Source organism: Amphimedon queenslandica, unplaced genomic scaffold (assembly GCF_000090795.2).
Source record: "Amphimedon queenslandica unplaced genomic scaffold, v1.1 AMPQUscaffold_13490, whole genome shotgun sequence".
In the NCBI taxonomy this organism is placed as follows: domain Eukaryota; kingdom Metazoa; phylum Porifera; class Demospongiae; order Haplosclerida; family Niphatidae; genus Amphimedon; species Amphimedon queenslandica.
This window is the reverse complement of record NW_003546274.1, coordinates 399862-425811: the sequence shown is the minus strand read 5'-3', so window position 1 is coordinate 425811 and position 25950 is coordinate 399862. Positions and strand designations below refer to the sequence as shown.

Here is a 25950-nt window from a genome sequence, read left to right as displayed (position 1 = left end):
GTGAGAGAGTAAAATACTGTTCATTGATATGTTGATGTGTATTTTTTTTGTTATAGAGGCTCTTTCAACACCTTTAAACCAGCAGCCACCAGGTTGCAGAGATACACCTCAGTTTTTAATGTGTGAATCTGAAACAAGTTCAATAAATATGATGCCCACATCTCTTGCCCTCATATCTACATCATCCACCCCCACTCCGTCTGTAACACCAGAGGGGGGGACATCTCAGAAAGGACTCCCTCTGTCCATACTGGTGGGAGTGCCAGTGGGAGGGACAATCCTTCTGCTTGTACTCATTGTTTTGCTAGTTATTGCCTGCTTGGGGCTCAAGTATGGTAAAAATATGCTGAAAAGAAAAACAGAGAAAGGCAAGTATACAAAAACACAAACATTAGTATCATTTTGACTTTCACTGGAATGAGCTAATAACTTCAGACCCAATTAACCATCTGTTATTCACATGCATATTTGGACACATGCACAAGTTTATTGCTGTTCAAGCATGTCTGTTTGGTGCCAGCCTGCTGTTTGTTTACGTTAAAAATATAATTGTAAGAATATAATGTTGCAATATCATATGCAGTAAATAAATGGTAGTAAGCATTGCTTGAAAAAATATTTGTAAACAGCTTGTGATGTGGTTTCATAAGCCTATGTCTCTTTTTTACAGTGTATCACTATAATGCAGACAATGGCTCAGAGTATGCATTTCCAATGAAAACGAGAGACAATAGAACAAATGAAGATGAAACAGACAAAATGGAAAGAATAGAAAATGAAGAGGCTGAAGGAGCTGAAGAGAAAGGTAAAGGGAGACGCTTGGAAGCAGTCATAATAAACGACGAGGAACACGAAACTTCAGACCTACTCACTCCCCTACCAAGCAACTTCAAATACTTCACGATTGGCTCACCCTCTCCCTCAACCATTCAGCCTTATGCAGCACTGGTCAATACATCACCAGAAGAAGCAACGAGAGGAAGGAGTGCAACTGTCAGTGGGCCGATTGGACATCATATGAACAGAAAACCAAAACTGGAAACACTAGTAAGCATGCCTGCCTTAGATGTTGCTGGAGTAAGTGACGCATTTCCTTATTTGGAAGCAACAAGCTCTGTGAACAACATATCAAGGAATCCACCACCACTCCCTCCCCCAAGGTAAGAAATGATGAAATATTAATATAATAATTCTCTAATAGATTAGAGGAGATGAGGAAGATATCACAGCCTTCACGTTTCCCACGGTAAGAATGTAAAGCAAACTCATTGTAGTAGATATGTTTACATACTTCTTTCATGTAGAGTTTCATCTGCCACAACTCGCAAAACTGCCTCACAGCAACAGTTGAATACACCAAGGTACCCTGATATTGTTAGATATGATAAATTTACAATGCTATAGAGTATCTTCGGCGAAAGTACGTAAAAGCTCTCAACCTGCCAAGCCTCAAAAACTGATGCAGTTAAAGTAAGGAGCAGCAATCAGTACATATGTGACATAATGTATTGTGACATAATGTATTGCTGTAGGGGAGAAGCAAAAAGAAAAATATCACATCCAGCAAAATTTCCAGGCAGTAATGGGTCAGTATTCAGCATTCTCTGCTCTAAGTGCTTCATTCTTTTTCCTTTAGTTTGCCTCCATCACCAAAAATGCAGAACAAAGAGAACTCAATGTCACTAACTCTGGGACCACTTCCTCTTACTCCTAATGAGAGATTGCTCCAGATTAAGAGAGACAAGTCGTTCAGTACAACAGCTCTATCAAGCCAGTCTCAAGCTACTAGAACTTCACCAAGAACAGCCCAAGAAGGAAAGAAAAGCTTTGGAAAAACAGGAGGCGAGCCTTCTCCTTACATGGAGCCGTCTCCAACTACTAAACTGAAAAGGATTACGCAGAGAAACTTAGAGAAATCACTTTCTCACGACGTCCTGACAGTGACAGGCGAATTCTCCCCAACCTTCGACAAGAAGAACCAGGTGGACGGAATGCCCTCACCTTACTTGGAACCCTCAACCACTTCACCAAAGAAACCTCGTAAGAAATTTGCCACCATTGATACAAAGGATAGGAAATTATCGGCACCACTGGATAGAAGAGGACTTAATCTCACGCCACCAGAGGTATCAAAACAAATAACGCAATATTAGTCACCAGCTATTAGCATAAATACAATGCACATTTTTATCATTGTTTACCTAATATTTTATAGGTTGCTAGTAAGAATAAAGAACCAAATACCGGACAGGTTTTATCAGGCCAGCCAGTTCCTTTAGAAGCTCCTCCTCCTGTTTCTACTGGGCCTGTCCCATCAAGGAAGATGTTAATCAGTACAACCAGTACATTAGTCGAGTTGATATCACCTACGGAGACTATCAGTGATGGCTCACCTTCAAAGGATCAATTATTCCATACTGATGAGCCACTCTGTGTGCCTGATTCAGTAAGTCAACTGTCAATATATTATAATGATATGATAGTGGAGTGAGTGCTTCTCTTTCATCAATAAACTTACTGTGTTAATAATGATTAATAATGTCAGTTATGCATTCCTTTTAGTCTGCCAGACAGCTGTGGGAGGATAGTCCAGAATTTGAAATATATTCTAAATTGGAGAGGGTAACAAGAAATATTTTTGTATAAATGTATGTCACTATAATTTTTTCTTGTAGTTTGAAGGTGCTGGACGCATGTCGGCAGCCAACAAAGAATTTAATACTCCTCCCTCGTCTACTTCAGAGCTGTACAATACTCTCTCAAATCAAAAATATAGAGAAATTATTAGAGGTCAAATTGGGTAAGTCCCTTTACAAATCATAAATTTTGTGGCTTTAGGTCTTGAAAAAATTGTTGGAAAAATTGTTAAACTTTTTGATGCATATACATATTGTGATGTTGTGTCACAAGTTTGAGCTGTTTTGGTCAAAATTGGATTTTTCATGAATTTTAAAGTTGCTCAAAAATCAGACTAAAGTCCCTGTTCAGAAACTTTGGCCAAATTTTGCCAAAAATAAAAAGGAGAGAGTTCCTTACTTTTATAATTTTTTTGATGTGTATATACATGTTTTTGTGTTGCATAAAAAGTCTGAGCTGATTTCAATCAAAATTGAATTTTTTATAAATTTTTTAAGTTGTTCAAAAATTGGGCCAAAGTCCCTGTACTATAGTACAGCGACTTTGGCAAAATTTTGCCAAAATGAAAAGGTGAGATTTCTCCTTTTTTATATTTTTTTCTGATGCATGTACATGTACTTATGTTGCGTAGAAAGTTTGAACTAATTCCGATCAAAATTGGATTTTTTTGCGAATTATTTAAAGTTGCTCTAAAAGGCTAGGAAAAAATTCTTTATTAAAAAAGCCCAAGGGAAACCAAAACAAGGCAAAACTGATGACCTTAATGAATACCTTAATTTAATCTTAAGTTTTATTTATATCTTTCTTCTCTCATAGCATTACTGGTGATTGTCTCGGTACTGGCCACTTTGCTAATGTCTACAAGGGCACATGGAATATGAAAGGAGGTAAACTCTACGTTGCAGTGAAGACACTCAAGCCTAATGCACCATATGAAGAAGAGGTCAAGTTTCTTCAGGAAGCATGTATCACTGGGCAGTTCATGCATCCAAACATAGTCCAACTTCATGGAGTAGTGACATTAGGAAAGCCGGTATGACTCTTCTCTTCTCCGATAATGATTAGTATTATTTTTTTCTCTGTAGCTTATGATTGTACTAGAGCTGATGAATAATGGAGATTTAAAAAGCTATCTCAAATATCAGAAAAAGAAGTATGTCGTTAATCTACACACACACACGGTTATATTCTCACTCTCTCTCTCTCAGTATTATTGATGAGAATATTAATCAAGAGAAACTCATCAGACAGTTTGTAATGTTTGCCCGTAGCATTGCCAGTGGGATGGACTACCTCTCACAAAAATCATTTGTTCATCGCGACCTGGCAGCCAGGAACATTTTCCTAACAAATAACTTCACTTGTAAAGTAAGGGGATCATTTTAAAATGATATATAAAAGCATTGTACATTGTATCATGGATTATTTCTTATAGATTGGTGATTTTGGAATGGCAAGAGACTTAGCAAAAGATGACTGCTATGAAGCAAGAGGCACTACAATACCACTGAAATGGACAGCACCAGAGGTGAATACAAATAAATAATAATAAATAATGGTAATTAATGGCATGCTTTTGCTTCATAGGCTGTTGATTATAGAAGATACACATCAGCCAGTGATGTATGGAGCTATGGGATGCTACTGTACGAGATATGGAGTGTTGGACACAAACCATTTTACAACTACAAGAATCACGAGGTATTAATTATGGTCACAGGTGCTAAGAGTTTTATGCTTCCTCTTAAAGGTTCTTGAATTGATTCGTAATGGGTTTTGTCAGCCTCCACCTCCTGGTTGTACTAGGGGGATATACAGACTCATGGTTAGATGCTGGTAAGAAAAAATAATACCACTACATCATGCATCACAAATACTAAGCAAATGAAGAAATGTTATAATTTTGTCATTGTATAGGAATCCAGTGGGACCCGATAGGCCATCATTCAGTGATATAGTCGAGTATCTAGCTCAGCCCGATGAAGCATTTTTACCCAATGAAGGAGAGGACGTAGGAAGACTCGGGAATGATATGGAAGAGTGGAGACATCTTCATAGTGATCTTCAAAATAGTTACACAACTTCATCAAGTTCAATAATATGAGAAAAACAAACCATGTGTTGTCATAGTTGTAACAATTACTACATATTTTTTTGTTTTTTTTTTCAATCCACTTTATATTTATTCTCTTCGTGTTTAACTAAATTTAACAATACTGAAATAATTATCCGTAACACTGTCCAACGTAACACTATGTAACGTATCGCACTGTGTAGTCAGGCACCACTTGTGACAAGGAATGACAAATTGGTAAAATTTGTCCAACATCATAAAAATTAACCACAGGCATGCTTTTCAGTCATGCATGCACACATAGCTACCTACATGCATACAAGTTCATGTTTCTTAAGAAAGGTGCTCAGCCCCTTGCCACGCCCTGACATCTGTGGACATACGTGTACATACGAGCAATACTCATTCTTATTACAGACAAACCCAATGTCAAAAAAGTTAAAATGTCCATGCAATTAAAAACGCATTGTTTTTACGTAATTGTAACTCACACTTAAAAGCTTTGCCCAATAATTAATAATGGATTAATGGTCAAATGTCAATGGTTCACATTATAATGGGGTCAGTATATTTACATGTAGTAGTACATTTAATATGAACAATTGAACAGAACCTTTTAATCTTTCAGACAGCTTTCAAAACATTTTTTGACTGTTTAAAGAGAGAGAAGAGAGACAAATGGCAGCTCCAGTATAACACCTGTCTAAGCAGTCTTAGTAGTCTTCGCCAAATAAGATCAAAACATAGATACTGTATCAAAACTTCCAAAAATTGCGCTAATTTTCCCCGCTTGCCGCGCGATGGCGGTAATTTGACCGCTAAAGTAGGTTGATTCAAATTAATTGCAATTTCTGGTGGTAATTTGTGGTAAATAGCAACCTAGAAATTATTTATATGCTCTTTGAGAGTGGTTATAACAATTAAGGGACTTTTCAAAGTTGGCATGAGTGAAAAAACAGGTGGACATTACAAACATAGCCATTCCAATCATTCCAATGCCTGGTAGTTAGAACTAGACTAATGTAATCATTTATGGGATTTTGCATTTAATAACTAACAACAATTAATTTTGCAAGTTCTGTTTCAAAAATAAATTTAGATAGACTATGTTTCAGTATTGATAGCCCCTGGGTCTATTTAATATTTAATCAACACCAATCTAGTATCATATTTATGATTTACAGTTAGACTATTGTCTGTGTGTTCGTTTGTTGTTGGTGAACCATTCAGAGTTTACTATTGTCTATAGAAACATTATTAGGTCACAAAAATTAGTAGAATCCTTACAGGGCCTGGGCAGGACAATAATGGGTGGGCTGAGTTGTAGCTCTATACTATGCATGTTTACCAGTGGAGAGCCCATTCATTCTCGGAGCCCACAGCTGAGAGAAGTCCATTGATCAATCATGAGCTCGTCATTATTCTCACCCTCACCCTCTCCTTCTCAAAACTCAACTGAAGACTACCCCTCATCATCATACAGACTCAATCCAATCCCAGCCATTGTTGCTCTACTTGTTTGCCTTGTACTGATAATTGTGGCTTTTGTTGTCCTCTTCATACTCCTGAAGAAGAAAAGGGAAAGGGTAGTGCATCTAAGGGGACCTGATATTGAAAATGAAAATTATCATCACTGTAAGTGTAATAATAATAATAGTGCTGTAATCTACTGAGCTATTTCATTTTTTTCATTTTTGTTTTTATGCAGTGACCATGACTAGAGACAATGTATTTACGAGGTTTTCTCAGAAGATCGTGAATCGTTTCAGCATCTACAGTTCACAGGGAGACACTCTCTCGAGGCAATCTGGAGGCAGATTTACTTTATCTCGTCATAGTTTTACTCGGAAATCAAAAAACCAAAATGGCTCATCTCCATCCTCCTCATCTCCTCCTGTAACTCAGGTCAAACAGAATGAGTCCATTCCTCTTCCTACACTAGTCATCAATTCAAAAGGAGATAATGGCAGATATTACGTCAATGTCACACCAAATGTCACCCCCACAAGCACCACTAGCAGCGAGAGAGGAAGCACAGCTTCGGCAATTGTGCATGAAGTTGATAACTCTGAACTTTATAAGGAGCAAAAAGAGCTTGAAAACAAAAAGAGTCCAATAATAGACAGACCATACTCTCAGCTTCAAGTAAGCTTGATGTGAATGTACAAACAACACATTTTATTTTATTCATATTTATGACACATTTTTATCCGTTGTTTTTATGATAGATTGCAGTTTATAGCGATTTCTTTGAAGAGGGAAGCATAGTCCCCACGGAACAGGAAAGAAAGACGAGTATGTGCGAGCACATAGCGGTGAGCATTATACTGATACTTATGAAATGTTTTTATTGCTTCTTTATTACAGAAATCAAGACACACGTACAATAAGCTCCAATTCTTTGAACAGACTGAGAACTTCTGGCTTCCCTCTTCGACCACTAGTGGCCTATACACTCAGCTCTCAATTAGGAAATACAGAGAAATTTCCAAAGAACAAATGAGGTAGGTGTGGGTAGGAGTATAGGCAAGGTGGCTTCCCTTTTGGCAGTCTTACCTGACTAGTATAATTGAACATAATAAGTGTTTATACCAATAGGATAGTTACAGAAAGTTTGTAGTTGTAGCGGTAATTATATCATCCTATTATGGCCATTCTTTTATTGGTCTATGGCCATAGAAAAGCTATAGTAAAGGGTGTGACACATAGCAATGTTAATTGAGTATCCCTTTTCTTTAACCCCCACTTTCTATTAGGATAAACAGTCAAATCGGGTCTGGTAACTTTGCAAAAGTCTTCCAAGGAGAGTGGCTCGCTCATGAGAGAGCTGTGACGGTAGCCATAAAGATGCTTAAGCCAGGCTCTAAGACATTCGATAAAGTCAAGTTCCTCCAAGAGGCAGCCATCATGGGCCAGTTTTGTCACCCTAACATTGTCCGTCTTCATGGAGTTGTCACGCTAGGAGAGCCCGTGAGATAAAGATCATACTATTATATTAATGTACTTAATTAAATTTCCTCTTCCCCTATAGACTATGATAGTGTTAGAGTTCTTATCAAGAGGTGATCTTCTCTCGTACCTTAGCAAGCTTCACCCATCGTAAGAAAGAGCTAGATTTATTATACCTTATTTAGACTTTACATGACCACAAATCCTATGTCATAATGAGATACATACTATTAGAAGCAGGCACATGCTCACAATGGAGCTTTATATGTACATGCACATCCTAACAAAAGAGACTCAACAATTTAATTTTTCTGTTTGTCCTCATAATACCCTCTCGGCATGTGTTTGTGTGTTCATCATTATTCACTTAGTTTATTACATTTGGATACATAATAGCCTCAACAGGCCAATAAAGAGTTCTGTGGTTCATTATATGAAAAACAACCTCCCATAGATGGAAAAGCATGACAAAATATTTCTTTATTTCTCAGACCCGATCCACGTGAACAGGACCCCTTGCAGAGACTTTTCGTCAAATTTGCACGCGAGATTGCCTCGGGTATGGAACACTTATCAAGAAAGAGATTCATACACAGAGACTTGGCTGCAAGGAACATACTGCTCAGTGAAGACCTCACTTGTAAAGTAAGAGAAATAAAAGGAAGAAAGAATGAACATATTATTATTATTTATATTATTTATTTTTAGATTGCTGATTTTGGTATGGCAAGAAATTTGCTTGACGAAGACTATTACAATTCAAAAGGTGGTAAAATTCCAGTCAAATGGACTGCACCTGAAGTAAGTAACAATACTGTGGATCCAATGACTTTATGGATTCATTAACAAACACAGGCTCTGCTGTATAAGAAGTATTCTACAGACAGTGATGTGTGGAGCTATGGTATACTGCTTTATGAGATATGGAGTCTGGGAAAGAAACCATTCCCTGATATACCAATGGAAGAGGTAATAAAAAGCGAATGATAATGATGAAAATTATTTGATGATAAATTTTGCTTGCAGATGATTTGTCAAGCTGCTGTTGGACTCTGCCATCCGCCATGCACTGGGCTACCTAGAGCCATTTACTTACTAATGGTCGACTGCTGGTAAGTCAGACTGATACACTAATCACTGATGAATGACTTTTGCACTTGGATAGGAATCCAGAGCACTCTAAAAGACCAAATTTCTCTAAAATCCAGTACTATTTAAATCAATCCGAGTCACTCCTACTACAGTGGTCTGAGGCAGATCTTTCTGTCTCTCCTCTTGTTCATGCCCTTGGATCTTCATTGGATGAGGCACAAGGATTATACAGGGACCTACAGCTCCTCTACCAGGAAGGAGAGGAAGGACTAGGAGTCTTTACAAAGGCAAGGAGCATCAACGTAAAGCATGGACGGAATAGAACTATTTCTCATTTAAAAGTCACTAGAAAACACTCTTCTCTTTAATAGATGTAAAGCTAACAATTATTGACTGTTCTTATCGTGAATTGTTTTTTGTATTTTTTTGTTGTTATTATTAATATCATCATATAAAGTTATAATTAATAGAAACAGTGACATTTATAAAAATACATATGTACGAATTTGCTAGTGCTACATGATATGAGAGAGAGAGAGAGAAAATGGCAAGAAAGAGAAAGAAAGAAAGCAAGGATGGGTGTAAGTATAGATATTTTTATGCGAAGTTTTTATTTGACTGCTCCAGCATTGCAGCCTGGTAAGTCCTTTGGAGGTCAACATAAAGATCAGTTGATACTTCAAGAGGAGCTCCTAGTCGACTGACGTCCTTACCAGCAGACAGGTCCTCCCTGCTCCACTGGAGTAGAGACTCATCAGAGTCTTTGAGGTACTCACTGATGCTCTCAAACTTAGGACGAAGGGTATGCTCGGGATTCCTAGAAAGTAAATAAAATATATGTTTTGAAAGAAAATTAAATATAAAAATATGTTTTTTAAACCTTAAGCAAATTAGTGCAGACACCATTGCCTCATTTAACAATCAAATGACGTGTCTAACCACATGCTCCAATTTTAGAACTATTCTCACCCACTCAGTCTCCCACTCTCTCTCTCCTTACCAGCAATTGACCATCAGTTGATAGACACGTCTGGAGCAACCAGGAGGGGGAGCCTGACAGTGTTTACTGTTCACTAGTGCAATTACCTTTATGAAAGAGGGAGAGAGGGTAAAAGTTTACTATTAATAGTACAGTGTTTTCAGATTGGGGTATGTTACTAAAAATAGCACAATACTTACGATTGGGTTCGAGAGATCATTGAATGGTTTATGCCCGAGACTCCATATCTCATATAAGACCATACCATAGCTCCACACGTCACTTGCTGACGTATACTTCTTAAAATTTAAAGCCTAATAATCATGATAATAATAACAAATTAATAATAACAATAATAATAATAATAATAATAATAATAATAACAAATTAATAATAATAACAATAATAATCATAATATCATTATTATTATTATTGATAATTATATTTGTGATTTAATTCAATTAAATACTTACTTCAGGTGCAGTCCATTTCAATGGGATTATTCCTCCACTCGATTTATAATAATTGCTTTCATCCTCCATCAGATCTCTTGCCATGCCAAAATCACCAATCTAAATAAATACAAAAATTGGGAAATTTCATCACAAATTTTTAAAATGAGTCTCAAATTTTCTACTTGCATCTTAAAAAACATATTTAAAAAGATTAATAATAAGTTAACTCTGGCCGTAGACTATTATCTAATGTATGACATAGCAATAGTAACAACAATTAATAATTAAAATGATGATGATATATAAGATGTATGTATACATGTGAATGAGAGTATGCTTGTGAATCAGAAGGCACACGACATACCTTGCATGTTAGGTCAGAGGCGAGGAGGACATTCCTGGCAGCAAGATCACGATGTACAAACGACTTCTGGGAAAGATAGGCCATCCCAGAGGAAATGTCCCTACAAAACCTCAGGAGGAGTTTTGGCATGTTTGTGATGTTGCTTGCCGAAAGTCTACAAAAACACATTAATGCTATAGTAAAGGGTTTAAAGTATAGGACAAAATAGGACGTAGGGACAGAAGTACTTGGAGATAATGGTAGCAGAAAGGAAGGAATACATAAGAGTAGAAGGCATGATTATTTAATAAAGCTTCTGTTTTCTGTGGGAAGTACATAATTACAATCAAACATTCCAACTCCTTATATTACAGAGAATAATTTGATAACAAGTGATCATTGCTTTTATTTGTTGTGGTTCCAAGGCGAGTCGATGGATAGTTTACTACCAATCTAATGAAATCGGTAGACAAATTTGATCCGTTAATTTGCTATAAAGTACGTAATTAATTAATTTACGCTACATCAGAACTAAAACTGTACAAGATGAACGAGAAGCTCCATATAGACTGGGTTCAACTCAATATAAGCCTCTCATAATAATACACTCATTTCATTAGAATGACACTTAGGGCAATAGGTCACGTTTTAATTGAATTAATCCTCTCTCTTTCTAGTCTTACTTTGATTTGATGCTCCTCAGATAAGCTCTCAACTCTCCCCTTGGCATGAACTCCAGTAGCATCATTACCTTATTAAGAATAAGTGTTAATAAACACAGGAGTGGCAGTGAGAGAATGTAATTCACAAGAACATCAACAGAATACAAAGAAAACACTTTAATAATTGCACAATGCAATACAACAAAGCAGAAGCAGTCACAGTTCAATACAATAACTCACTGGTTCTCCAACAGTGACTACCCCGTGAAGCTTGACAATGTTCTTATGAGTGAACTGCCCCATAATGGCTGCTTCTTGTAAAAGCTTCACACGATCTTGATCCGTGGCATCAGGTTTTAACATCTTGACAGCCACGTCATGTCTTTCATTGGCGTGAGTCCACAAGCCTTTACTGACATAGCCAAACTGACCCTCACCTAATGTGCTACTGATACTACAAGAGGGAGAGACAACAGTGCTTAGTGAAGCAAGAAATAATTAGTAATGTAAAAAGAAAAGGGGAGACAAGGGGGAGAGAAAGGGAGAGGCAGTTAGAATAGCTCTCTCACACACAAAAATACACAATAGTAACACTACAATAGCTACACACAGATAGGCACACAAATGTAACGTAGTAGGTCGTACTCACTACAGGAGTACTATAGTGTGATCACTAATACAATTAAATTTCAAAGAAACACATATTTCCCTTGGTCACAATGTAAACTGATACCATGTGTCTCAAGAGAAAGAGAGCTAATTGGCAAAGGAAACTGTCCATGTACAAAAGAATGCATACATGTATGCACTGTAGTATAATGACATCAAATACACTGTAAATGTACATGTACACACTCTGACATCAAAGCTTATTGGATACAGACACTCTCAGTGAGTGACACTATATGTATATACATTACCCAGTGACTCTAATAGTACACAGCACAGTTCACATATAAAATTACACCATTAAACTTATAATAATAATAATAATAATACATGTAATACACATTCATATGAAAGGTGTGATTGATACATATTATGCTTCCTAAGCATATAGAGCCTTCAATGACAAACTGAACTCTTACAAGAGGGCAACAAAAGATTAAAGGTTGGCTAGTACACTAGACAACAATGTAATCACTCCACTTGGCAGACTCACGCTATCTCCTTTCTGTTTATTTCCCTATATTTGTTTGATGCCAGTTGCTCATAGAGGCCAGTTGTGGTTGCTGCAGGCTTCCAAAACACTTTAGTCTGTACAAAGAAATTTAACTTGTCATACTCTTGATCCTAAGGGGAGATACAGGGAGAGAAAGAGAGAATGGGAGAGGAAAGAAATGAAAACAATAAGATCCAAACAAGTGAAAGACCACACATCAATAGTAGTAAAACAAACAGGTCATGTTTATTTTTTGAATAAATAATCCGAAGCAGATGTGATGTAGCCTTAAGGGCAAACATGAGCCAATAATCAAGGTAATGTGATGTATATAGTCTTATATTGATAGTGGTTGTATTTATATCAGTAGCTTACAGCTGGTATTTCATAACGCCAGTTGAGGAGAGTAGTCCGTTGCTCCTAAAGGTACAAACAAAGAAAAAAGAAAAAAGAATAAAGAGACAAGACAAAGTGTGAGTGTATCTTGGAATGTGTGTAGGCTGGGAAGAATGGAGTCTGTGTATGAGGGCTACCCACAAAGTAAGCATTACATTATAGTAGTAGTACATGGCTTTTGGAGCAACTTTAAAAATTTGTAAAAAATCCAAACTTGATCAGAATCAGCTCAAACTTTCTATGCAACATAAGTACATGTATATGTATCAGAAAAAATTATAAAAATGAAAACGTCTCATCTAGCCATTTTCAACAAAATTTGGCTGAAGGGCCTGTACTATAGTACAGGGACTTTGATCCAATTTTGGAGTAACTTTAAAAATTCATTAAAAATCCAAACTTAATCAGAATCAACTCAAACTTTCTATGCAACATAAGTACATGTATATGCATCAGATAAAAATATAATAATAGAGAAGCCTTTCTTTTTCAATTTTGGTAAAATTTGGTGTACTACAGTACAGGAGCTTTGTCCAAATTTTGAGCAACTTGCTAACACAAGAAAATGCATATGCATCAGAAAAATTATAATTAAAATTGTACTGGCAAGGTGCTAAGCACTATACCAAAATCCTGTGGGAAACCCTGATATGCATATCCCCATAGACAGTGTATGTTGCAATATTAGAATTGAGTGACTGATACTCACTAAGGTTGGTACATAATTATAAATGGTAGGATCACCATTGTTTGAAGGGGCTGGCTCACCAGGAGGACTCTGAAATAAAAGAATAAATGCAAGTAATGAACATGGAGAGAATTACAATATTACATACATCTAAAATGCATAGAGTACAATCAAGAGTACAATCAATGGCACAATATTATGGCAACATTGTTCTTTTCTTACTTTATCTTTAATTATTATTTTGTCATAGTTGTCCGTTACTTCAGGATCATTGCTAGAAGGGACCACACTGTCACAATCAGGTGTATCATATATCTCAATGATATTAGGGACAGCCTCAGCTGGGGGCAGGGAATAATAAGGGCCAACTGGAGGTGAAATGGGATCAACATCTCCTCCAGCATTAGGTGTCGAGTAATAATGACTTAGCCCATTTTGACTTTGAGGGGATACAATGGACTGAGAAGGCTCTGGATCATCATAGTCATTATTAATGAATCCTCCATTACCAATTGGTAGTGGATTGGTGGGTATGCCCCCGTTCTTCTCTCCTCCTCTCAAGTTTTTCAAGTCCTGAGCTCCGGCTGATGTGAAACGAGTATCGACAATGTTTGAGTCTCTCAAGGATTCCTCTATGTAGGTGTGGTGGGTCGTCATAGCAACAGGGATGCTGGGGAGTGAGGTTTGAGGGGAAGAGCTCAATAAATGTGACTTTGATATGGTTGATATGGTACCAGGGTCTAGAGAGAGAGAGAGAGGGAGAGAGAGAGTGACATACTCAAGAATTTAAAAGACAAATGGGATCACAATTGTACTAGACATTTAACAATGATTTAGTCTAGTGATTGCTAGGAGAGTAAAAACATTAATAGTGTTACTACTACTATATACATTCAATTCCCAATAGCATAACCACCAGCCACCTGTCACTCAATACCCCAGTAGTGACCATGGTTGCTATCCTATAACTGGAGGAGTAACTCCATTAGAGACCACTGTAGGTAGTAGACATATAAGGAATTCTTCTGGTGATCCTAGACAAACTTTGAACTGTGATATAGTCAACTATCACATCAGAGGGAGACACATAATTCAAAACAGGAGATAACATACAGAGTATTGAATACATGCATTGAGTGTATGAGAGCATTTAGTGTATGTGTATCTATGTATAAAGTTTTGACTGTTTGAATCAAAAAGCAACATTCATGCTTGTTATTACACAGATGTATATTATGTACTTGACGATGTACTCCTCTAGTTTCCTGTACAAATACAGCATCCTTATACAAATCTTTCCCTCCCTAATCATATAAAGGGCTCTTCATTACATACTTTACTGTCGACCTATGCGTCTTCTATTACATCTCAATACAAAAATGGTGGACGGTATGACATTAATAAAGAGCAACACAACAAAGTGTACAAACTGTGACCCAGAAATTAGTTTATCCTGTCTGGAGATTAGAGTCCGTCCAGTCAAAGCATAAACACTTACAGTGCCCATTCTGTCCTTAACACTGCCCCAGCAGCCATACAATATACCAATGGCCTTTATACTGTGTTGATTATTTGATTATTCTTAAAATAGCTGTTATCAATTAAAGCTTCTTTGTAAAGGGCCAGTCACACAACACATGTGTGTACATTCAGTAAAAGGTTAGTTTGTATAAGGGATCACATCAGTTTACTTTTTATACAAATTACAAATATACATTGGGACAATCAATTCAAACACTGCAACAGTAGATGCATATAAGCAATGCTTTACATGTATATTAATTGTGATTGAAGCTCTGATTATATACATGTATGTAATATCTATTTCAATTCACATATATAGGCTATCTTAAATGTTTATCAAAGGAATCACTGTACTACAGTTTCAGTCTATTTCTATACATGCAATATGTGTGTGTGTTTGTGATTGAAAGCTACTACACATTACTTCTAGACTGTTAGATAATGTGTGGTATTATGTGTATCATTTGTATCAGTGTAATCCAATAAGCTTTAAACATTAACTGATTTATAATACACAGTTACACACACGTCACAGTAATAACAATAATAACAAGTACCAGTGCTCCAGTGGTATTTACTATCATTCATTTACTATCACTCATTAGTCTATGACTTGAATAGGAACACTGTCTGATTTAATAATGATACAATGATAATACTAAAAATGACATTATGGAACTCTACATACCACTATCAAGATTAATAATACACTAACTATTGACTTGTGTATTAAAAAATAACACTCACTTATGTGTACTAAAATCTATACTACAATACATTAAAGCTATGCTACAATAATGAAGAGTTACTGTTAATGTTCCTTAAACAACTGGTAGGGCCCTCAGCTCATACTTACCATCATATCCAGGGTTTTCAACTGAGCCGGATACCTCAATACCGGTCTTGCTTCTACAGAGACAGCATATACATATTATGAGTGAGAGTATGATGACCAGTAACAGTAGGATCACTATTACACCAAGAACTGCAACAACTTGAATCGAGAGATCTTCAAATATACCACCACCACCATTTCCACTTCCACTGCCATCAGTTGAAGAGGAGGAAGGAGTAGCTGAAGATGTCACTGAATGAGAAGAAGAGGGAGACAGGGGAGTGAGGGAGGGAGAAGAGTAAGGAGAGGAGGGATGAGTTTCGAGTGATATTGAGATGGAGGAAGGAGGAGGAGGAGTAGCAAATGAAGACAAATCAAAAGAGAGAAGAAGAGATGAAGTTGTGAGTGTAGAGGATGGAGTAGTAGACATTAAAAGAGAAGGGAAGACTAATAGATATGACGATTAATATAAAGTAATGGAGGCATTAAACTAGTACCTGATGATAATGATGGTGGCATGAGAGTAGAAGACATTGTTGGTTCTACTGATTCTGAAGGTGGAACACATGACAATGCTTCAGTTTCATTACAATATTGTAAATTCATTCTAAGTGCTTGTATTGTATTCTCTTGAGTTGATAGAGCATTATCACTGGTAACATTTCCTAAAAAGTAACTAATCAATATTAAAATACATAATGTACACTCACTGAATGTCCAACCAATTAATGGGCTTCCTCTTGTCACTTTGGCATCACATAAAGAAAGATCACACATTCGTCCTGTTAGATTCTCCCAATAATAAATATCAATATCTTCTGCTGTGTTGTCATATATCAGACTTAACTGATTAACTGCATTTGGATCAATGTATACTCCTACTATATAGCCTGGACGTACTGGAAGAAGATACCCAATATTTACATCAAATCTTATTCTGCTGCCATCAGCACTTAAGCCACCAGCTATATCATCTCCATACATATTGCCATATATAAGATTGTAAGCATTACTCTTAACAGGATCTGGTTTTAATACTTGAAACTCAATTCCACTCCCAACAGTAACTGATGTATCACCAGTGACATGAGCAAACCAATCATCAATAAATCCAGGACAAGAGAAGGTCCATGAAGGAATGAGTAATTGTACTCCACCAGTGAATGATCCACCACCATTATTAGTTGGAGAAGGAAGAGAACGAGAGCAGTCAATAGCCACAGCACCAAAAGGGTCTGAAATAAGAATTAATAACACCAGTCAGGACATTATTATGACTTACCGTTCCCTAATAGAAAGAATAGAGAGAACCACAGAACAGGACTAGTCCTCATGATAGACACAATCAACTGAGAGCTGTACTACCAGTAGGAGCTTGATATCAATAGCCACGGGAGCCCACAGGAACTCATACATTAATGACAACAAACAAAATTACATTTTATTTATTTAGTAGTGCACTGCACCTCCTCCTATTAATAATCCTACTCCACCTCCTCTTCCCATAAAAGTGTAAACTGATATGATATATACAACAATTGTTATAATAATAATTAATAATAATATAAATACACATAAATCTATCATAGAAACCCAGTAATGATTAGAGGGAGAGAGAGAGAAAGAGAGAAAGGAGAGAGAAGAGAGAGAGAGAGAAAGAGAGAGAGAGAGAGAAAGAGAGAGAGAGAAGGTTCATTTCTTTCATTTAAGTGATGATTGATGGATCGATTGATTTGAATTATTAATTGATAAATAATAGCGAAGATCATTTGTAAACTGAAGCAAACTACGAGAGAACGAAGGCTGATCCTAATTAAAACAATAAAACAACAATAACAACAATAATAATAATGTTTATACCAACAATAAGTAAACACCAAGTGCATGGGAATGACCAATGAGCACTCATATGGAAAATTTTTCCCTTATATAATCATCCAAAACACAATAACAAGTCAAATCAGCAACCACACATATGGGAGAGTGACAGACAAACATCCATGTTGGCAGCATGGACCATTGATTAGTAATTATTATTAATGCCATAGATAGAAAGGACTGTCAGAAAACCATGGATATAGTCACACACGCATTCAAACTGCATGTACATGTCTGGCAAAGCACAAACACCTACTCACACTAAATCAATGCAAAATAAACAAGCAATGTATTGAATTAGCTTTATTTGATATTTAATGTTGATGTAGAGTAAGACCCTTTATGGCGTTAAAATACAACCACCATTCATACTATAAGAATAACATACAACCAAACACTTGATGAATGCCCTTATAAATAATAGAAATACAATATATTGTAGTACTGTTATAAGCAAAGGGCTGTTACATGATTCTAAAGGACAGTGGTCCCTCACCTGTACTACGTTATATCCCTCTACTAATCTCAACTGCTGTTCTTGTTGAAGACCGTCTATATTGCCAAGAAACTTAGAGAGGAAGTCCATATGGAAGTATATAAAGTTCTCCTCTGCTATGCCATACACACAATGAACCAGTTCCTCTTGGAGGAGGTCGTGTGACTGCTGAGTGAGGACTTGTAGGAAGAGATGAAGAAGTGGCTCACGCATCTTGGAAATAAAACAATGCTAGGGGAGAGAGAGGGGGGAGAGAGAGAGGGGGAGAGAGGGGAGAGGGAAAAGATGGAGAGAGACATCAAAGAAAATGAAAGGGATCATACTACTGAAAACAATTAATGCTCTTGTCAATTACTTTGGAGTAGAGTTTATGAGACTTATTCAAACTCCTCAGCGAGTCGAGATTATGCCTGAATATATTAATATCAGACTGAAGGAATGAGTGAGCAAATGACTACAATAAAAAAAATATAAGTACATATAACGATGTACAGTACATGCTATAGAGTTAAGATGTACACTGAACATAATCAGGCAAAATTGCCATACATGTGCAATAGTAAATATAAAAAATAACCTTCAGTGACATAGAACAATAACATAACAATATAAAGAATAATAATACATGTACAGTACATGCTATGTAAGTTAAGATGTACATACATGTAGTACATACATGTAATTAGGTACAATTGCCATACATGTACAGTAGTAAATATAAAAAATAACCTTCAGTGACAAATAGACATTGAGAGAGGAAGAGGATACATTGTAGATGGAGTGATAGACATACATGTAAACACCGACACACACATACCATAGCTACGTGTATACACACACACACACACACACACACACACACACACACACACACACACACACACACACACACTTATGCTCAGACACACTCTGAGAGGATAGACAGACATCAGTGACAACAGAGACATACCTCCATTATTGCCATAAAATCATCTTCGTGTTGGACAAATTCCCCCGACACTGTTTTCTTGGTAACAGAAGGAAAGAAATATCTATTAATTGTAAAATAAAAAAATAATAAGTATGATAAAATAGTTATTAATCAATAGTTAATTAACCTCCAGTTATTAAGTAAAAGTTGGTATAAAAGCTCGTATAGTGAATATTTGACTTCAGGTAACTCTCTCTAATAAAGAACAACATTAAAAATTTATTTTTATTAGCATAACTTACATTAACAACGATTGGATAAACTTGTTTCAATGCAAAATTAATAATATTCGGAAGAAAAGCTTTCTCACTGATGGAATAATTCTGTACCAATAATCTCAACACGTTTAAAAACCTAAAAACACAAACATAATTTATCATAAACTCAAAAGTTACTAACTTTTCTACAACTTTATTCCCAATGCTGTTCTCTTGTAATAGCGACTGCTCCAGATGCTGCCTAAATTAAAATGTGGGTGGAGTTACTGACTATAACAGCCACACCCACTTACTTGGTGAGTAATGACATGAAAGTTTGAGTGACTCTTTCAGTAAGTGAAGGACCAACTTGTGACAAGAGACCGTGAAATAATGTATAAAAGAAATTCATCAACACTTCAAGAATATCTAAAAGGAATCACAAATCAAATTAAAATGTATAATGTTATACTATTATCCCTCTCCCCCCCCCTCTCTCTCACCTGATTCATTGATGTACACATCAAATAAGCTGATGATGTTCTCCATTAAAGATTCAATGCTCTTGTACAGAATATCCTTTGATCTCTTCCTCTCGTAACTAACAGACACAATGACCTCCTGAAGTAGGGACAGTGTCTGTTTGATCTCATGCTTAGCTAAATGAATAAATAAATAAATACATAAATAAATAAAATAATAAAAAGATTATAAATGTATAACCTTCTTGAATAAGTGATTGATCCTGTCTAAAACCAGGTGAGCTGATGTATCTATTAAAGTTGAGAGTCAGTCCAGTTATAATCTTACACAATTCTTGATATCTAGCGTCCCAATTCTATGGAAAAAAAGGAGAAAGGATCCATTAGTACAAACAAGCTGAACTATCTCTTCCCTTACTTGTTCTCCATCGCTGACATTAGGCCAAGGCAGTATTAACATACCAACCAGTGCCTCGTGTAGCATAACATTAACTTTGAAAGGTAATCGCTGAAACCTTCCGACAGACAAGCACACCATTAGCTCCTGTAGCTGAGGCAGCTGAGACAGGAAATGAGGTCTAATGGTGAACGAGAGAGACATGAGGAGTCTACAGGCGGCCATTGTTATCTTCTCTGGTATCTCGTGGGATATGACGCTGACTATGATACTGATGCAGGCTGATAGTATGTACTGGAAGACATCTTGTCTCTGCTCTCCTCTAAGAGAAGCTAAATAATACTTGGATAGCCAGTGCTGGTAGGCTTGAAGGGTACCCAAGGACTGAGCATGTCTACAAGAAAGAAGACCAGAAGTTTAATTATAAAAAATTTATATTGAATAAAACAAAACAAGATGTTTTAACTAAAACATCAATCAATCAAACATCAATTTAAAAGTGTAGATTTAGCTTACAGTTCGATGAAGTCGTGTTCGAGAATAAGAGGAGCAGGAGACTCGAGGTTAAAAAGAAGATGCTCTGAACTAAACTGAGCTATAAGTATAAACCTAAAAACGAGAATATCCTGAAAGCGTACAGAGTTATACTGAGACAACAAACTCACTGATTAACAATCTGTTGGGCTTTTGGTAGCCTCTCATTGAATCGGTCACAAGAGAAATGCTCGGCAATCCTTCCTAGAGCCTGCAGTACTGAAGTGAGGTCCTTTAGTGTCGCATGTAAAGAACCTAACTGGACACCTTCTGATACCGCCAAAACATGCTCTAAAATGGGCATTAAATAGATATATGTATATCAAGATTAATTAGAAATGTGGACATTAGCAAATTTGGAAACAACTTTTAAAATTCATAAAAAATCTAAACCTGAGCAGAATCAGCTCAAACTTGCTACACAACATGAGAACATGTATATGTATCAGAAAAAATTGTAAAAATGTAGGATTCTCTCCTAGTCAAATTTGGCAAAATTTGGCCAAGAACCCTGTACTATAGTACAGGGAATTTGGTCCAATTTTGGAGCAACTTTTAAAATTCGTAAAAAATCCAATTTTGATTGAAATTAACTCAAATTTGGCCAATGACCCTGTACTATAGTACAGGGAATTTGGTCCAATTTCGAAGTAACTTTAAAAATTCGTAAAAAATCCAATTTTGATCGGAATTAACTCAAACTTTTCACACAGCATAAGAAGATCCATATGCACCATAAAAAATTATAAAAATGGAGAATTCTCTCCCAGTCATTTTTGGCAAAATTTGGCCAATGACCCTATACTATAATAGCACAGGGAATTTGGCCCAATTTTGGAGCAACTTACATGTACATCAAAAAAAATAATATACATGTAAAAAAGGAATACCTTTTCTAGGTCCTTCAACAATAAGTTGCGAGAGACTCAGATACACCTGTGAATACTGATCCAGTAGAGGAACCTACGGCACAAACAACAAAACTCACAAATACTCACTCAACACTCACTATCATCTCGAATGTCTCCATTGGAAAAAGTTGAGCAACTTTACCGACAAATTCCAGGGACTTTCGTAAGAAGCTCTGCCACTCTGTTTCATCCTATGGAGAACATTAGAATTGATATCAAACTACAAGTCACGTGAGAGTGTCAAGATATCCCATGGCTAACGTCATTTATTGTATCGTCGTCAATTTCTTGCAACTCGTCCATGTTGTGATGCAACTGGATCTTCTTCAAGACACTGTCAGCCATCGATAGCAACACACTCTTGTATCTGAGAAGAAAATTAATAATTAGGATGTTATTTTTGTTGTTGTTTATTTCATTACTATTTTCTTGTACCTCTCATAATGTTTTGAAGTGTGTGTCGCAATGTCTGCCCCATTATCTTCAGCCATGAGTATCAGGTGATCAAGGAAGGTGCCCCAGGTGTCCAGGCAGACACAGAAGGAGTCAATCTCTGGCTGCTTGAAGGTGTAAGTGTGAAACAAAGAGAGGAACTCAAGGACAGGGAAGTTTGGATTGAACTCGACTCTCTTGAGATGAGAGGACACAAACCAGTAAAATAAATCACCACATTTTGATATGTACCTAGAACAAAAATACTAATAATACCACATTTAAAAAAAAACAACTCATTTTATGACTATTTACATGCACACTGGATTCATTAGACCATAACAAACAAATTGCCTTAATGACGGTTGATAAGTACATACTCAAGAAAGCACTAGTTATACTTGTGTACATGTATTGCGATTTTTTAAATTCATACATGTACAGTACACGTACAACATGTACCTGTCGTCAAGCCTTGAGAAGTCTTTTTTCTTTCCTCCCTCCTCACTAGTGAGTCTGTGTAATAGAGAAAAAGACTGATCAAAGAACTTCATAAGGAAAGACTCAAAATCCCTCGGGACACAGTTCTTGATGAGCAGCTCATTTACACAGTCCATTGCTAAAGAACCAAGAACACTACCACAGTCGTCTTGCTCTGGGTCACTATGACAGCCAAGATAAGCATACTGGAAAATGACTTCAATAATGGCCGGAGTGATGAGAGAAGAAAGAGGAACCCATGTGAACATGTGCCCTAGGCAACGGAACGCTTGCTCACAGACCTCCACTGGAAGTTGCAGTGAGCCACCACCTACTACAGAAAGATTCTGTGGATGAGGTTCAAGAGCAGAATTTAATATATCAACGAGTGTGTGTAGCAGTAGTGGAGCGTGCTGAGACATTAGAGAGAGGAGCTCATCTCGACGCGAGGAGAGAAGGAGAGAGGACTTGGGAGTGGCTAGTTCTTGTGATATTGTAGTGAGGAAGAGTAAACCAATAAGGAGTGTGCCTTCTTGTTTAGTAAACTATTAAGAAGAGGAAGAAAGGTTTAAGAGGAGGAGAGAGAAGTAAAGAAAGACAAACTTGATACACAACATACATGTAAGTACATGCATATCAGACAAAAAATTAGAGAATTCTCTCCTAGCCATTTTTGGCAAAATTTGGCCAAAGACCCAAGGCTACAATAGCCTTTGGTCATTGGTCCAATTTTTGAGCAACTTCTAAAAAATTATAAAAAACCCAAATTTGATTGGAATCAGCTCAAACTTGGTACACAACATAAGGACATGTATATGTATCAGAAAAAATTATAAAAATGGAGAATTCTCTCCTAGCCATTTTTGGCAAAATTTGACCAAAGGCTATAGCCTTTGGTCATTGGCCTAATTTTTGAGCAACTTTAAAAAATTCATAAAAAATCCAACTTTGATCGGAATCACCTCAAAGTTTCTATGCAAGATAAGAACATGTATATGCATCAGAAAAAATTATAAAAATGAAGAACTCTCTCCTTGCAATTTTTGTCAAAATACCCTATGCTATAAAAATACAGGTCTTTTTGACCCAATTTTTGAGCAACTTGACAATCTACTGATGAGAAGCCACATGGGTGCATGCAGGGAAACCTGCTGGTATCATCATTACTATCATCATTACATATTGATTAGTCACTAACGAATGCCCCTAGCTAAAGCACATTATTTGATTCATTTACTTACTTGTATTGCATGATCAAGGAAGTCGGGATAATTGTGAGGCCAATCTTTACGACCAATCAATACTATCACATGTATCAGTTTATTACGTATGAAGGATGAGACTCCTCCCCCTCCTGACGACGAAGTTCTTATTAAAAACTGGGTCAGGAACTGGCGAAGCTCTAACTTGCATGAAGAGTCTAACACGTCCCACCTATGAGTGATGAAATTCTAAGGAAAAAAGAAAGGGGGAGAGAGACAGAAAGAGAAGTCACATAGTAAAATTTTGAATCACATAAAAAAGACGGCAGGGGTGTGGCTAAATTTAAAAAACTAAACCATAATCTCAACACTAATCTAAAACTAGGAAAGTGTGTCATGCTTCTTCTGATGCTAACTTTACAAATTTTTGATCACATAAAAAAGACAGCAGTGCGGAAGAGGTGTGACTACATTTTAAAGACAAATCCTTAGTCCCAAGACTAATCTAAAACTAGAAAAGTGTGCCATATCTCTTCTGATGCTGTCTTCTTTTTGTGACCCAAATTTTTGTATAAATCTAAAAGGCATTATATAAATGGAATGACACTGTCTCACCTCTATGACATGTAGTGCATACATCAGTACGTAGTCATTGCTAGAGTTTTGTAGAAAGAATACGCAATATCTCCAGACATCTTCCTGACAGCTAAAGACATCAAGGATTTTATCTAAAGACAGGATAAAACATTGGTTTACATGTCAGTTAATATATACTGATTTCCAGTCTTTCTTCATTCGTGCAGTGTGGAGAAAAGTGCCTCGTTAGTAGACCATCTAACTCCCTAAGAGTCGACTCCATTAAACGAGAGAGAGAGATAGTGAAAGTTGAAGAGATGATGTCAGTGTTCAGCGCATCCTCCCGAGGCCAGCCACCATTCCAACACGCGCGAGAGCACAAAGAGTTAAAAATAGTAAGCCCAGCCCCTTTTGATTAAATTTTAATTTCGGGCCAAATTTTTCTAAATGTTGTGAAGCAGTTTCGTTGTATTGTGTTCCATTGTATTTTTATTGTCATTGCTAATATGAATAAAATTTGATTGCATGTATAAAGCGTGAATAGTACATATGCCATTGGGAATGAGAATTACACAAGACTGTGTGTGAGAGAGTGTGACTAGTTTTCTTCTGACGTCCTGTAAAATATGAATGCCGAGAGAAGTCCTGTTAGTGTGAAGCTTTGTAGAAGATACAGCAAGAAAATAACCTACAAATACATATAAATATGTATAAAATGATGATAAAGCAAGCGAACAGCTGGTACCTTTTCTTTGAAATAAGGTGAGGCGTAATGTTTCTTAGAAGATTCCTGAGGATTCTCTTTTACAAATATCTCGTCCTCGTCCTCAGTATCTGAGGATGGGTGATCTAATTTACGATACTTGACTGGAGGATTAATAACTGGGAGAGAGAGAGAGAGAGAGAAGAAATTAAAAAGACATACACGTAGCTTCTATGAACAAACAAATAGGAAAATAAAGAGAGACATGGCTTCCGTGAACAAACGTTATTTATGATTTCCTGATTAAATTTTAGTGTAATCTGTATGTACTCTACCTGTGCATTTTGATCTGTACTGTCTCAATTCCAAAAAGAGAACAATCAATAAAAAGAGAAGGAGAGCAGTAGAAAGCAACGAGTACATCCACAGCAGAGCCATCTTGTGCTCCTTATGTATATACCATGTGCCCCAGAATAAGGCAATAGCTACAGAGTAAAGGGATGATGCAAAATACAATAATGATATTTTGTAACTCAGAAATAATAAATGCCACTTACTTCCTAGCAGTAGAATAGTAACTGCATTTAGTCTGTGAAAGAAAGTAAAAAGCTTTCTCCTATTAGTATACAAGAAGGCAAGAGAGAGAGAGAGAGGACTTTAAAAAATAAGAAATGATACAAGTACTAACTTGAGAGATTTGCCAGCGTGAGGTCTAAAGACAGCTATAAAAGCCTATAAGGTTTTAATATTTAATAAGTTCATACAAATCTTGTTATTGTTACCTGGATGACAGAGAATCCAATAGCAATGATACCAATCAACTGGTGAGGTCCCTAAAACAACAATGATATCAATAATAACAACTTCATGATTATAATAAATAATCAACGAGTAGA

At 36.5% G+C, this 25950-nt stretch overlaps 5 protein-coding genes across 8 annotated transcripts in view; 2 read left to right on the top strand and 3 right to left on the bottom strand.

Moving 5' to 3' along the window:
* LOC109580461 (proline-rich receptor-like protein kinase PERK8) overlaps window positions 1-4872 on the top strand; it is a 5311-nt gene extending 439 nt beyond the window's left edge. The window contains exons 2-18 of the mRNA XM_019993649.1: window positions 57-368; window positions 671-1160; window positions 1202-1246; window positions 1305-1361; window positions 1405-1470; window positions 1533-1586; window positions 1637-2126; window positions 2216-2446; window positions 2563-2622; window positions 2676-2800; window positions 3454-3670; window positions 3723-3790; window positions 3846-4005; window positions 4073-4165; window positions 4225-4338; window positions 4388-4473; window positions 4555-4872. Of these exons, the coding sequence (XP_019849208.1) occupies window positions 57-368; window positions 671-1160; window positions 1202-1246; window positions 1305-1361; window positions 1405-1470; window positions 1533-1586; window positions 1637-2126; window positions 2216-2446; window positions 2563-2622; window positions 2676-2800; window positions 3454-3670; window positions 3723-3790; window positions 3846-4005; window positions 4073-4165; window positions 4225-4338; window positions 4388-4473; window positions 4555-4741 (2855 nt within the window). The 3' untranslated portion in view covers window positions 4742-4872. The remainder of the gene's footprint in view (window positions 1-56; window positions 369-670; window positions 1161-1201; window positions 1247-1304; window positions 1362-1404; window positions 1471-1532; window positions 1587-1636; window positions 2127-2215; window positions 2447-2562; window positions 2623-2675; window positions 2801-3453; window positions 3671-3722; window positions 3791-3845; window positions 4006-4072; window positions 4166-4224; window positions 4339-4387; window positions 4474-4554) is intronic.
* A 1155-nt stretch (window positions 4873-6027) lies between these two features.
* On the top strand, window positions 6028-9243 carry LOC109580486 (tyrosine-protein kinase SPK-1-like). The gene is made up of 11 exons (XM_019993720.1): window positions 6028-6346; window positions 6420-6856; window positions 6940-7026; window positions 7079-7215; window positions 7468-7681; window positions 7743-7810; window positions 8152-8305; window positions 8369-8461; window positions 8516-8629; window positions 8687-8772; window positions 8826-9243. Exons 1-11 carry the CDS (start codon window positions 6118-6120, stop codon window positions 9118-9120), a joined length of 1914 nt encoding a protein of 637 aa, XP_019849279.1. The 5' UTR covers window positions 6028-6117; the 3' UTR covers window positions 9121-9243.
* On the bottom strand, window positions 9205-17201 carry LOC109580485 (uncharacterized). 2 transcript variants are annotated; one of them, XM_019993718.1, is made up of 15 exons: window positions 17079-17201; window positions 16507-17031; window positions 16294-16461; window positions 15818-16243; window positions 13660-14177; window positions 13459-13527; window positions 12729-12773; window positions 12354-12484; window positions 11432-11645; window positions 11213-11280; window positions 10551-10704; window positions 10205-10303; window positions 9932-10045; window positions 9753-9838; window positions 9205-9569 (listed from the first exon to the last, which is right to left on the bottom strand). In XM_019993718.1, exons 1-15 carry the CDS (start codon window positions 17128-17130, stop codon window positions 9350-9352), a joined length of 2889 nt encoding a protein of 962 aa, XP_019849277.1. In that variant the 5' UTR covers window positions 17131-17201; the 3' UTR covers window positions 9205-9349. The 2 variants fall into 2 exon arrangements, with proteins under 2 accessions (XP_019849277.1, XP_019849278.1); XM_019993719.1 differs by having other exon boundaries at window positions 15818-16048; window positions 17079-17199.
* Window positions 17202-17309: 108 nt separating this feature from the next.
* Window positions 17310-24744, bottom strand: LOC100641289 (exportin-6-A-like). The gene is made up of 21 exons (XM_019993714.1): window positions 24550-24744; window positions 24391-24503; window positions 23815-24024; window positions 22556-23118; window positions 22097-22345; window positions 21923-22028; window positions 21760-21852; window positions 21641-21713; window positions 20882-21041; window positions 20733-20825; window positions 20238-20610; window positions 20061-20175; window positions 19841-19996; window positions 19652-19766; window positions 19540-19599; window positions 19383-19494; window positions 19268-19335; window positions 19120-19201; window positions 18526-18624; window positions 18171-18401; window positions 17310-17605 (listed from the first exon to the last, which is right to left on the bottom strand). Exons 1-21 carry the CDS (start codon window positions 24632-24634, stop codon window positions 17498-17500), a joined length of 3264 nt encoding a protein of 1087 aa, XP_019849273.1. The 5' UTR covers window positions 24635-24744; the 3' UTR covers window positions 17310-17497.
* Window positions 24745-24820: 76 nt separating this feature from the next.
* The window catches only part of LOC100641162 (putative ferric-chelate reductase 1 homolog), a 3846-nt gene continuing 2716 nt past the window's right edge, over window positions 24821-25950 (bottom strand). For all 3 annotated transcript variants that reach the window (XM_019993715.1, XM_019993717.1, XM_019993716.1), the window contains exons 11-16: window positions 25837-25887; window positions 25743-25786; window positions 25612-25670; window positions 25390-25539; window positions 25097-25233; window positions 24821-25039 (exon numbers count right to left, since the gene is read on the bottom strand). In XM_019993715.1, the coding sequence (XP_019849274.1) occupies window positions 24950-25039; window positions 25097-25233; window positions 25390-25539; window positions 25612-25670; window positions 25743-25786; window positions 25837-25887 (531 nt within the window). In that variant the 3' untranslated portion in view covers window positions 24821-24949. The remainder of the gene's footprint in view (window positions 25040-25096; window positions 25234-25389; window positions 25540-25611; window positions 25671-25742; window positions 25787-25836; window positions 25888-25950) is intronic.